The sequence below is a fragment of the Lynx canadensis genome, chromosome E3, assembly GCF_007474595.2.
Source record: "Lynx canadensis isolate LIC74 chromosome E3, mLynCan4.pri.v2, whole genome shotgun sequence".
In the NCBI taxonomy this organism is placed as follows: Eukaryota; Metazoa; Chordata; class Mammalia; order Carnivora; family Felidae; genus Lynx; species Lynx canadensis.
The window spans coordinates 17453879-17467706 of NC_044318.1; the positions used below are offsets into that span (position 1 = coordinate 17453879).

The window sequence follows — 13828 nt, forward strand, 5'->3', positions numbered from 1 at the left end:
GCAAAGAGCTTTAAAAGTATTTTTGTGGGGCGCCTGGGTGGCGCAGTCGGTTAAGCGTCCGACTTCAGCCAGGTCACGATCTCGCGGTCCGTGAGTTCGAGCCCCGCGTCGGGCTCTGTGCTGACTGCTCAGAGCCTGGAGCCTGTTTCCGATTCTGTGTCTCCCTCTCTCTCTGCCCCTCCCCCGTTCATGCTCTGTCTCTCTCTGTCCCAAAAATAAATAAACGTTGAAAAAAAAAAAATTAAAAAAATAAAAAATAAAAGTATTTTTGTTTTTGTTTTTAAAGATGTATAATATAATTGAAAATAGGCAAAGGGCACGAACAAACAAGTCATGGGGAAAATGTTTGTATATATGTGTATATGGCCAATTATTGTAAAAAAAAAAAAATAGCCTCACTAGTAGTTAAAAGCTTCTAACCCGTGACATTGGCAAAAATTAAAAGATTGACACCACCCAGTATTAACCAAGGTATGGAGAAATAGGCACTCTTAAAAACTGTTGGTGGAAGCATAAACTGGTCCATTTTTGGAGGTCTCTTTAAATATATTAAAATTCTAAATGTTGACAGCTTTAGACCCAACAATTTTATTTTTAAGCATTTATCATACAAAAACAGTTGGTCAAGTTTACAAAACAGTTGCACAAGGATATTATTTGCAATATTGGGTTTTTTGTTCATTTGTTTTATAAATAACACTTTAATAGAGGTATCATTCACATACCATAAAATCCACCTTTTTAAAGCGTATGATTCCATGGGGTTTATTATATTCAGAGAGTACTATGACTATTAACACTGCATAATTTCAGAACACTGTCATTATCCCCAAGAGAGGCTATATTTATTAGCAGTCACTCCCCTGTTCTACTTCCTTGCCTTTGACAACTGCTAATCTACTTCCTGTCTCTGTAGAATTGACTTGTCTGGACATTTCATATAAATAAAATCTCATAATATGTAGCCTTTTGTAGCTGGCTTTTTTTCAGTTAACATAGTGTTCTCAAAGTCCATCCCTATTGTAATGTACCAATGTTCCATTCCCTCTTCTAGCTAAAAAATATTCTATTATCACTTTTTGTTCATCCATTCATCACTTGGACATTGAGTTGTTTTCACCTTTTGGCTATTGTAAATATAAATATTCATGTATAAGTTTTTGTTATATGCCTGTTTTTAATTCTTTGGGGTATATTATTAGAAGTAAAATTGCCAAGACATATGGTAAGTGTTTAACCGTCTGAGGAACTGCCAGACTGTTTTCTGTGGCAGTTGAACCATTTTAGTGTTTCCACCAACAAGTGCACAAGGGTTCCAATAACTACACTTGCTCACCAACACTTATTATTATCTGTCTTTTTGATTATGACCATACTTGTGCGTGTGAAGTGGTGTCTCATTGTGGTTTTGGTTTGCATCTCCCTAATGACCAAGCACATTGAACATCTGTTTTTGTGCTTTTGGGCCATTTGCATATCTTCTTTGGGGAAATACATATTCAGGTCCTCTGCCCATTTTTTAGTTGGGCTGTTTGGTTTTTTTATCGTTGAGTTGTAAGAGTCTTTGTATATTCTGGATACTAAATCCTTATCAGATATGTGATTTGCAAACATTCTTCCCCATTCTGTGGGTTCTTTTCACTCTCTTGAAAGTGTTCTTTGATGCACAATGCAATATTGTTTTTAAAAAGTTTTTTTTTAATGTTTATTCATTTTTGAGAGAGGGAGAAAGTGAACAGGGGAGGAGCAGAGAGAGAGGGAGACAGAATCAGAAGTAGGCTCCAGGCTCTGAGCTGTCAGCACAGAGCCCAACACGGGGCTCGAACTCACAAGCCAGGAGATCATGACCTGAGCTGAAGTTGGACGCCCAACCGACTGAGCCACACAGGCGCCCCTGCAATATTGTTTTAATAGCCAACTATTGGAAACAGTCCATCAAAAAGGGATTGATTAAATAAATGGTGGTACATCCATAAAATGGAATTCTTTATAACCATTAAATGTTTGCTGTAAACCACTCACTGAGATCTAAATTACAAAAGACAAGTTAGAAATAATATAAATAGAGTAACACCATTTTAAAAAAAAGGAAAATGATAATATTCATATATGTGTAGTAAAAAGTTCTAGATGAGTATATAGTAAAGTATAAGTGGCATCTCAGGGAGGGTAGCATTTTGGGAGCGTACTCTTGTTTTCTTTACTGTTTTTTTCTATAAAAACTTGAATTGTACAATCATGTATTTAAAAGAGGTATTTTACAATTGTGTTTTAGAAATGATGGTTCTATCTTGGTTTTGTTTCTGTTGAAATAGGTGTGAGTCATCCTGTTCTAAAGCAAGTTGCTGAACAGTTTCTCAACATGAGGGGTGGGCTTGGTTTACCTAGTACAAAGGCCAGATATCGTGGAGGTAAGTAAGCATTTTGTTCTGTTAGGACTAATTTATCAGAAGGATGTTCTACATCAGAATAGCATATTGGTGTGGGATAGGCCTGATTACTTACCACCAAACAGACTCCGTGTGGAAGGAAGAGAATAGATTGGTTGGGAGTTGTGTATTAAACGTGTTGTGTATGTGTGCGTGCGCGCTGTGGGGAGAGCAGAATGACATGCTAAGAGCACCAGGCCACAGGAAAGTTTAATTTCAGTGAGTTAATACTGTGTTGTAGAGAATACAGAGTAAAACCTGTGGGAAACAAGCCCCTTTCTTCGTCACTCTCTCCTTACATGGCACCAGGTGAAATCCGAGAGCAGAGCGGAGACAGCCTCGTCCATGCTGCCCTTGTAGCAGAAAGTGCTACAATAGGAAGTGCAGAAGCAAATGCATTTAGTGTTCTCCAGTATGTCCTTGGTGCTGGACCACACGTCAAGAGGGGCAGCAATGCTACCAGCTCTCTGTACCAGGCCGTTGCCAAGGGAGTTCACCAGCCATTTGATGTGAGTCTGAATAGTCAGTATCTCTCCTTTTGTTTTTAAAGGGTCAGTGTGTATGATGTAGTCCTGTTAATCTGCTCTTCAAATAAAATCTTTGTAAAGTTGAAGAGATAGCCAGGCTTGAGTTTAGTTCCTTAGAGGATCTAACTAAAAACTTACTGTCTTTTCAATTATATTCTAGTGTAGAAAGAAGTAAATGCTTAAAAAGTGAGAGATTCACACTTCAGTTCCCTTTATTTTTTTTTTTTTTTTTTTTTTTTTATTTTTTTTTTTTTTTTTTTTTATTTTTTTTTTTTTTTTTTTTATTTTTTTTTTTTTTTTTTTTTTTTTTTTTCCTTTATTTTTTTTTAATGTTTATTTTTTGAGAGAGAGAGAGAGAGAGAGAGAGCGCGCGAGCGCACAGGGGAGGGGCAGAGACAGAGGGAGACACAGAATCCGAAGCAGGCTGCAGGCTCTGAGCAGTCAGCACAGAGCCCAATGGGGGACTCAAACTCACAGACCATGAGTTCATGACCTGAGCTGAATGAAGTCTGATGCTTAACCGACTGAGCCACCCCGGTGCCCCAGTTCTTTGAAGTTCTAGATATTAAACATTTTCCTAGATTCTAATTAGTCTTTTTTCTAGATTTTCTTCTGTCCGCTTGTGTTCTTATGGCTACTTTGTGAATTTCACTGCACTTTCCAACCAAAGGTACAACATAAACACTAAGAAACAGTTCATGGACCCACCGCTCCAGATTGAGATTAAGTTAAAATAGAAAAATTATGACATTTAATTTTAACGAAAAGCCATGTTCCTCTCAAACACACCTTTTATAACAGTGAGGAAAGTGCTAAAGCTTTCAAAATAATGATACTTCAAATCAAGAGAATGTAAAATGTCGGCCAACAAACTGTTATGTAATGAGCACCCCTTGTTTGCCCGGTGCAATACCCCACATGACCTTCAACAAAAGCAGAAAATGTATTGAATTTTAGGACTAAATATTGGTCGTGATTTTACAACAGTATATGGCACAAGTAGATAATCTTTGGCCATATGACACTTAAGAGTGGAATTAAAATCAGTGGTGTCAACACGAAATGAACCAACCTTTTAGAGTCCAAAAGTAAGAAAGAGTTTTATTGGAGCTCCAAGTTAGGACAGCTGCCCAGGAAACATGCTCTTCACAGGGAAGAAAGTGCTCCAGAGAATGAACAGTTTTTACAGGGTTATATACTTTTTACGTCCTGTGAAAGGTCTAAAGATTATAGATTCTCATTCAGGCAGGAATCACAATTTTACTGTAAAGAAACGCAGGAATCTGAGCACTGATTGTTATCTCCTGGACAACATGGTTTTCCTTTAGGCTACTCATTCACAAAGCAGATATAAAGTGCGTGTGTGGTGGGCCATAAACCACGCTTTTGATTTGAACAAAGTTTATGATATGCAGTCCTGTTGACTCAGAAAGAAATCTAAAATGATTTCCCTGTATATCAGGCCTTCAGAGCGTTTTTCTCTCTTAAGTGATAGTTTTTAAACCTTTTTTTTTTTAATCCCATATAGTTCCCCAACTGCAATGCCCAACACAAAAATTTTCACTTTTAAAAAAATTTTTGAATGCCCACTTGACATTGAAAGCCTTGGAATCTTCTGTACAAAGCCGTTGGTGTTCCCTGGAGCACAGTTTGAAAACCATTATCTTAAATTAGTTCTAAATTAAATTATAGCTGCTACTTTTTAAATTTCTTCTACATGTCATCTCTCCTCATTCATGGTCTATTCTGGGTTTTTTTCTTCATACTTACTCTTCACCATTGAATGTTAATGATGCTTTTGGGTGGCTGGAGTTTAATTCTAATCCAGTGACATAATTTAACAGAAATTCCTACTTCAGCATTTGGCCAGAAATTTGGGGTATGAATAAGATAATCTCAAAATTGTAATTAAACTTCAGGTAATTAAAGAGCATTTCTTCTTGTGGTGCCTGGGTGACTTAGTACTTGGGTGTCCGACTCTTGATTTTGGCTCAGGTCATGATCTCACAGTTTGTGGGTTTGAACCCAGTGTTTGAGCCTGTGCCATTTGTGTGAAGCCTGCTTGGGATTTTCTCTGCCCACCTCTCTGTCTGCCTTTCCCCCACTTGCACCCATGCTCTCTCTCTTTCAAAAATAAACTTTAAATTACAAAAAAAAATCATCTCTTCTTATGCTTTATATTGGCCAAGTCAGTGGTTCTCAAATTTTAACATACATAAGAGTCATCTGGAATTATTTTTAAAATGTGGCTTTCCAGATTGCATCTACAGGGATCTGGGTGAGTGAATCTGTTGTAGAAACCTGAAAGTCTTTTTTTTTTTTTAATATGAAATTTATTGTCAAATTGGCTTCCTTATAACACCCAGTGCTCATCCCAACAGATGCCCTCCTCAATGCCCATCACCCACTTTCCCCTCCCTCCTACCCCCCATCAACCCTCAGTTTATTCTCAGTTTTTAAGAGTCTCTTATGGTTTGGCTCCCTCCCTAACTTTTTTTTTCCCCTTCCCCTCCCCCATGGTCTTCTGTTAAGTTTCTCAGGATCCACATACGAGTGAAACCATATGGTATCTGTCTTTCTCTGTATGACTTATTTCACTTAGCATAACACTGTCCAATTCCATCCACATTGCTACAAAAGGCCATATTTTATTCTTTCTCATTGCCAGGTAGTATTCCATTGTATTTATAAGCCACAACTTCTTTATCCATTCATCAGTTGATGGACATTTAGGCTCTTTCCATAATTTGGCTATTGTTGAAAGTGCTGCTATAAACATTGGGGTACAAGTGCCCCTATGCATCAGCACTCCTGTATCCCTTGGGTAAATTCCTAGCAGTGCTATTGCTGGGTCATAGGGTAGATCTATTTTTAGGAACCTCCACACTATTTTCCAGAGCGGCTGCACTAGTTTGCATTCCCACCAACAGTGCAAGAGGGTTCCTGTTTCTCCACATCCTCACCAGCAACTGTAGTCCCCTGATTTGTTCATTTTAGCCACTCTGACTGCATGAGGTGATATCTCAGTGTTGTTTTGATTTGTATTTCCCTGATGAGGAGCGACGTTGAGCATCTTTTCATGTGCCTGTTGGCCATCTGGAGGTCTTCTTTAGAGAAGTGTCTATTCATGTTTTCTGCCCATTTCTTCACTGGATTATTTGTTTTTCGGGTGTAGAGTTTGGTGAGTTCTTTACAGATTTTACTAGCCCTTTGTCCAGTATGTCATTTGCAAATATCTTTTCCCATTGTGTTGGTTGCCTTTTAATTTTGTTGATTGTTTCCTTTGCTGTGCAGAAGCTTTTTATCTTCATGAGGTCCCAATAGTTCATTTTTCCTTTTAATCCCTTGCCTTTGGGGATGTGTCAAGTAAGAAATTGCTACAGCTGAGATCAGAAAGGTTTTTTCCTGCTTTCTCCTCTAGGGTTTTGATGGTTTCCTGTCTCATATTCAGGTCCTTCATCCATTTTGAGTTTATTTTTGTGAATGGTGTAAGAAAGTGGTCTGGTTTCATTCTTCTGCATGTGGCTGTCCAATTCTCCCAGCACCATTTGTTAAAGAGACTGTCTTTTTTCCATTGGATATTCTTTCCTGCTTTGTCAAAGATGAGTTGGCCATACTTTTGTGGGTCCAATTCTGGAGTCTCTATTCCATTGGTCTATGTGTCTGTTTTTGTGCCAATACCGTGCTGATTTGATGATTACAGCTTTATAGTGGAGGCTAAAGTCTGGAATTGTGATGCCTCCAGCTTTGGTCTTCTTCAGTATTACTTTGGCTATTCGGGGTCTTTTGTGGTTCCATACAAATTTTAGGATTGCTTGTTCTAGCTTCGAGAAGAATGCTGGTGCATTTTTTATTGGGATTGCATTGAATGTGTAGATTGCTTTGGGTAGTATTGACATTTTAACAATATTTATTCTTCCAATCCATGAGCATGGAATGTTTTTCCATTTCTTTGTATCTTCTTCAGTTTCCTTCATAAGCTTTCTATATTTTTCAGCATACAGATCTTTTACATCTTTGGTTAGGTTTATTCCTAGGTATTTTATGCTGCTTGGTGCAATTGTGAATGGGATCAGGTTCTTTATTTGTGTTTCTGTTGCTCCATTATTAGTGTACAAGAATGCAACTGATTTCTTTACATTAATTTTGTACCCTGCGACTTTGCTGAATTCATGTGTCAGTTCTAGCAGACTTTTGGTGGAGTCTATCGGGTTTTCCATGTATAATATCATGTCATCTGCAAAAAGTGAAAGCTTGACTTCTTTATCTTTGCCAATTTTGATGCCTTTGATTTCCTTTTGTCATCTGATTGCTGATGCTAGAACTTCCAACACTATGTTAAACACCATGGTGACAGTGGACATCCCTGTCGTGTTCCTCATCTCAGGGGGAAAGCTCTCAGTTTTTCCCCATTGAGGAAGATATTAGCTGTGGGCTTTTCATAAATGGTTTTTATGATCTTTAAGTATGTTCCTTCTATCCCAACTTTCTCAAGGGGTTTTATTAAGAACGGATGCTGAATTTTGTCAAATGCTTTTTCTGCATCGATTGACAGGATCATATGGTCCTTTTCTTTTATTAATGTGATGTATCACATTGATTTGCCAATGTTGAACCAGCCCTGCATCCCAGGAATGAATCCCAGTTGATCATGGTGAATAATTCTTTTTATGTGCTGTTGAATTAGATTTGCTAGTAGCTTATTGAGAATCTTTGCATCCATATTCATTAGGGATATTGGTCTATAGTTCTCTTTTTTTGCTGGGTCTCTGTCTGGTTTGGGAATCAAAGTACTGCTGGCTTCATAGAATGAGTCTGGAAGTTTTCCTTCCCTTTCTATTTTTTGGAACAGCTTGAGAAGGATAGGTATTCTCTCTGCTTTAAATGTCTGGTAGAATTCCACAGGGAAGCCATCTGGTCCAGGACTCTTATTTGTTGGGAGATTTTTGATAACTGATTCAATTTCTTTGCTGGTTGTGGATCTGTTCAAGTTTTCTATTTCTTCCTGTTTGAGTTTTGGAAGTGTGTGGGTGCTTAGGAATTTGTCCATTTCTTCCAGGTTGTCCAATTTGTTGGCATATAATTTTTCCTAGTATTCCCTGATAATTGCTTGTATCTATGAGGGATTGGTTGTAATAATTCCTTTTTCATTCATGATTTTATCTATTTGGGTCATCTCCCTTTTCTTTTTGAGAAGCCTGGCTAGAGGTTTATCAATTGTGTTTATTTTTTCAAAAAACCAACTCTTGGTTTCATTGATCTGCTCTACAGTTTTTTTTAGATTCTGTATTATCTATTTCTGCTCTGATCTTTATTATTTCTCTTCTTGTGCTGGGTTTGGGGTATCTTTGCTGTTCTGCTTTTATTTCCTTTAGGTGTGCTATTAGATTTTGTATTTGGGATTTTTCTTGTTTCTTGAGATAGGCCTGGATTGCAATGTATTTTCCTCTCAGGACTGCCTTCGCTGCATCCCAAAGCGTTTGGATTGTTGTATTTTCATTTTCATTTGTTTCCATATATTTTTTGATGTCTTCTCTAATTGCCTGGTTGACCCATTGATTCTTTAGTAGGGTGTTCTTTAATCTCCATGCTTTTGGAAGTTTTCCAGACTTTTTCCTGTGGTTGACTTCAAGTTTCATAGCATTGTGGTCTGAAAGTGTGCATGGTATGATGTCAAGTCTTTTATACTTAAAGGCTGTTTTATGACCCAGTATGTGATCTATCTTGGAGAGTGTTCCATGTGCACTCAAGAAGAAAGTATATTCTGTTGCTTTGGGATGCAGAGTTCTAAATATATCTGTCAAGTTCATCTGATCCAATGTATCATTTAGGGTCCTTGTTTCTTTATTGATCCTGTGTCTAGATGATCTATCCATTGTTGTAAGTGGGGTATTAAAGTCCCCTGCAATTACCACATTCTTATCAATAAGGTTGCTTATGTTTGTGATTAATTGTTTTATATATTTGGGGGCTCCTGTATTCAGTGCATAGACATTTCTAATTGTTAGCTCTTCCTGATGGAAAGACCCAGTAATTATTATATAATGCCCTTCTTCATCTCTTGTTACAGCCTTAAATTTAAAATCTAGTTTGTTTGATATAAGTATGTCTACTCCAGCTTTCTTTTGACTTCCAGTAGCATGACAGATAGTTCTCCATCCCCTCACTTTCAATCTGAAGGTGTCCTCAAGTCTAAAATGAGTCTCTTGTAGACAGCAAATAGATGGGTCTTGTTTTTTTATCCATTCTGATACCCTGTGTCTTTTGGTTGGCACATTTAGTACATTTACATTCAGTGTTATTATTGAAAGATATGGGTTTAGAGTCATTGTGATGTCTGTAGGTTTCATGCTTGTAGTGAGGTCTCTGGTACTTTGTGGTCCTTGCAACATTTCACTCACAGAATCCCCCTTAGGATCTCTTGTAGGGCTGGTTTAGTGGTGATGAATTCCTTCAGTTTTTGTTTGTTTGGGAAAATCTTTATCTCTCCTTCTATTCTGAATGACAGACTTGCTGGATAAAGGATTCTTGGCTGCATATTTTTTTCTGTTCATCACATTGAAGATTTCCTGCCATTCCTTTCTGACCTGCCGAGTTTCAGTAGATAGGTCTGATACTACCCTTACGTGTCTGCCTTTGTAAGTTAGGGCTTTTGTATCCCTAGCTGCTTTCAGAATTCTCTATTTATCCTTGTATTTTGCCAGTTTCACTATGCTATGTCATGCAGAAGATCAATTCAAGTTACGTCTGAAGGGAGTTCTCTGTGCCTCTTGGATTTCAATGTCTGTTTCCTTCCCCAGATCAGGGAAGTTCTCAGCTATGATTTGTTCAAGTACACCTTCAGCCCCTTTCTCTTTTCTTCTTCTGGAATTCCTATGGTACAGATAATTGTTCTGTTTAATTGCATCACTTAGTTCTCTAATTCTCCCCTCACAGTCCTGGATTTTTTTATCTCTTTTTCTCAGCTTCCTCTTTTTCCATAATTTTATCTTCTAATTCACCTATTCTCTCCTTTGCCTCCTCAGTCCGTGCTATGGCTGCCTCTGTTTTATTTTGCACCTCATATATAGCATTTTTTAGTTCCTCATAACTCTTTTTTAGTCCCTTGGTCTCTGTAGCAATAGGTTCTCTGCTGTCCTGTATGCTTTTTTTTCAAGCACAGCGATTAATTTTATGACCATTATTCTAAATTCTTGTTCCGTTATATTGCTTAAATCGTTTTTGATCAATTCGTTAGCTGTCACTACTTCCTGGAGTTTCTTTTGAGGAGAATTCTTCTGTTTTGTCATTTTGGGTAGTCCCTGCGGTGGCTTCAAACTGCAGGGCACTTCCCCTGTGCTGTCCGGAGTAACTTGTGTTGGTGGTGGGGCCATAGTCAGACCAGATGTCTGCCCCCATTCCACCACTGGGGCCACAGTCAGATCAGCGTGTACCTTATCTTCCCCTCTTCCAGGGGCAGGCCTCTCTGTGGAGTGGTGTGGTCCCTGTCTGGGCTGCTTGCACACTGCCAGGCTTCTGGTGCTGCTTTGATGGGATCTGGCCAAGGATGTATTAGGGTGGATCCGCAAGGTGTACAGGGGCGGGAGGGGCAGACTTAGCTCTGCTGTCTGTGGCCCCCTGCGGGAGGGGCCCTGCAGCACCAGGAGGGAGGCAGGCCCATCAGAGGGATGGATACACAGAAGCACAGCGTTGGGCATTTGCGTGGTGCAAGCAAGTTTGGTGATGGGAACTGGTTCCCTTTGGAATTTTGGCTGGGGGATGGGACAGGGAAATGGCGCTTGCCAGAGCCTTTGTTCCCCCCCAAGCTCTGTCCTTCCGGGGCTCAACAACTCTCCCTCCCAGTGTCTTCTCGCCATTCCCGTTCTCTGAGAGCAGAGCTGTTGACTTTTAACGTTCCAAATGTTAAGTCTCACTGGCTGTCAGAACTCACGGAGTCCTGCCCCTCTGCTTTTGCAAGCCAGACTTCAGGGGCTCTGCCTTGCCCAATGGGCTGCCCCTCCACCGCCCCAGCTCCCTCCCACTAGTCCGTGTAGCACACACCGCCTCTCCACCCTTCCTACCCTCTTCTGTGAGCCACTTGTCTACACTTAGCTCCGGAGAGTCCCTTCTGCTAGTCTTCCGGCGGTTTTCTGGGTTATTTAGGCAGATGTGGGTGGAATCTAAGCGATCAGCAGGACGAGGTGAGCCCAGTGTCCTCCTATGCCGCCGTCTTCCTCTATCCTCAAAGTCTGTATTTTTAATAACAGCTCAGGTGATCCTTACGTAATTTGTCTGCATAAACACTGGGAAACACTATACTGAGCACTCTTGTTCACCTTAAGGAGCTTACTCCTCTGCTCAGAGTGCAGATAGCAATACCCCTGTTATCTAGAGGCTCAACTTTTGGCTACCTTGGACAGCTAAATAACATCCACTAAGCAAACATTTTCCCCCAGTCCTTTGACTTTAGTCTGTAGGAGAAGTGTAAGTGAATTGATGAAAAAGAAGTCACAATAGCAGAAGGAAGAAAGCAAGTTTGTCTAATGCCAGAGCCTACAGTCTGTACCCCTCAGCCATACCGCATCTGTAATAATAATGTTCACACATGAATGTTTAACCTTTAATCATCAAAAGAAGGTTAGAAAGTACCCAGTAAAAAGTAAAGGAATAATCCATTTTAGATTTAAGTGAAAAAAGTTAAAACCATTATAGTTTTGAAAGAAGTAACCTGTATACAAAACAGACCTGGTTACATGAAATATTAATATATTTTGCTTATACTGTGAAGGTCCAAGTTTTTGTCTATTTGGGAAATTTTGCCCTGATTATCTGGTAAAAGGACATACAGTAAAATTTCATTATATTTCAGGTTTCCGCTTTTAATGCCAGTTACTCGGATTCTGGACTCTTTGGGATTTATACCATTTCACAGGCTGCTGCAGCTGGAGATGTAAGTTGCAGACTCACTAACTCTCAAGTTTTTTTCTCCTCCATTAACATGTTTTTAGTAAAAATAGTGAGTGAGTGAATGCCATGACTTATCAGAGCTCCATATAGTGTAGTACCCTTGAAGTGTGTCTGCAGTGGAAGGAACTTAAAAATGTATACTCGTGCTAGCAGGAAAGTGGGAAGAAGTGCCTCTTTCTTGGCTCTGTTTGGACAAATGACATTGAGTTGTCTCTTGGACATCTGTATTGAGAACTCAGGTGAGGTCAAGGCCAAGATGTACATTTGGGAGTCCTCAGTATAGAGATTGTATTGAAGTGAGGGTTGTGTGTAAAAGACTGTAGGAAAAGAAAGCTGAAGCTCAAGTTCAGGGAAGTGCCACCAAGTACCTAAGGAAAATGGCCAAGAAAACAGGAAGAAAAAGAAGAGAACCTGGTATTTTTGGAGGCCAGAAAAGAGAGAATGATTAATATAATTTTGATCCACTGTGGGTTAACATCCATTTAGTTGCCACAGGGAGCTCTAGTAGTTATAGCAAACTAGGACATCATTTGGCAATATTATCAGTTTTCACCAGAGTGTTGGAAGTGAGCTAAAATTTATAGTGTTAAAGAATAAATGAGAATAAATGAGAGGCATAGGCAAGTGGAGCTCAGACTTGCAGGGAAGTAGGTTGTAGTTTTGGAAGAGTTTACAACTGAAAGCAAAGAAAGATTGGAGCATATATAGGTATATAGGAGATAGGAAATTATAAATGGATCGGATCTGAAAAAGCAGGAGCAGATGGGATGTAGAGTACAAGTGGACATTTTAGCCTTGGACACAAAGACTGATGTTGGGAGAAGAGGATATCAAGAAAATGCAGAAGTTCATTCCTGATGAGGTAGGAGGCGACATCATGTCTTACAAGAACGGAGAGGGCGCCTGGGCACTCAGTCACTTAAGCGTCCAACTTTGGCTCAGGTCATGATCTCATGGCTCATGAGTTCGAGCCCCACGTCTCTCAGCACACAGCCCACTTTGTTTTTAAAAAAAAAAAAAAAATTTTTTTTAATGTTTGTTTATTTTTGAGAGAGCGTGAGAGCGCACACACAGGCAGGAGAGGGGCAGAGAGAGAGGGAGACACAGAATCTGAAGCAGGCTCCAGGCTCTGAGCTGTCAGGACAGAGCCTCATGCAGGGCTGAAACCCATGAACCATGAGATCATGACCTGAGCTGAAGTTGGCCGCTTAACTGACTGAGCCACCCAGACACCCCACACAGAGCCCACTTTGGATCCTCTGGCCCCTTTTCTGCTCGCTCGCTCGCTCTCAAAGATAAACATACATTAAAAAAAAAATTAAAAAGAATAAGGGAGGAGAGTTTAAAGAGAAAAGAATGAGATTTGGGACAAATGAATGGCTAGATGCATGGAATGGGCCTCACTGGTCGTGTAGATGGCTCCTTGAGATAGGAGACCACAAATTCATACTGTAGTCACGCATTTCCCTTATTACACATATGTTGCATATTACAGTCACTTCATAATCTTTCTTCAGTAGTATTCCTAATGGAGAAATGGAGGAGGCAGGTAGTAGGGGTGATCCAAGATTGGGAGCCTGCAAAGGAGGCAGGTTAGAAGTCTGGGCAGATGGCAAGAGAGTGGGGCACACAGGCAAGAGTAACTGTGACAGAGAAGTGAAGCAAAAGGACCTCATAGATTGAAAGTGGACAAATCAGGGAACTAAAGATCTTGATAAAGTGAAAGAAAGGGATAGTGTGATTAAAGGCTTAGGCCATGGGACTTGTAACTGGGGATTTCACAGAGCAAATTTAGGTCATGTCCAAATGCTGGGTGTGGCTGTAGAAATGGATAGCTAAAACACAGGGGAAATGAAGGTCCTAGTGTAGGTGATTAGGGATAGGTCAGTAACCCAGAATGGTGCCAAGGTTAGGATGGAGAAAATC

At 39.7% G+C, this 13828-nt stretch overlaps 1 protein-coding gene across 1 annotated transcript in view; it reads left to right on the forward strand.

Moving 5' to 3' along the window:
- The window catches only part of LOC115504121 (cytochrome b-c1 complex subunit 2, mitochondrial), a 30740-nt gene that overhangs the window by 10804 nt on the left and 6108 nt on the right, over positions 1-13828 (forward strand). Inside the window, exons 9-11 of the mRNA XM_030300827.1 lie at positions 2316-2411; positions 2739-2938; positions 11805-11885. Coding sequence (XP_030156687.1) covers positions 2316-2411; positions 2739-2938; positions 11805-11885 — 377 coding nt within the window. The remainder of the gene's footprint in view (positions 1-2315; positions 2412-2738; positions 2939-11804; positions 11886-13828) is intronic.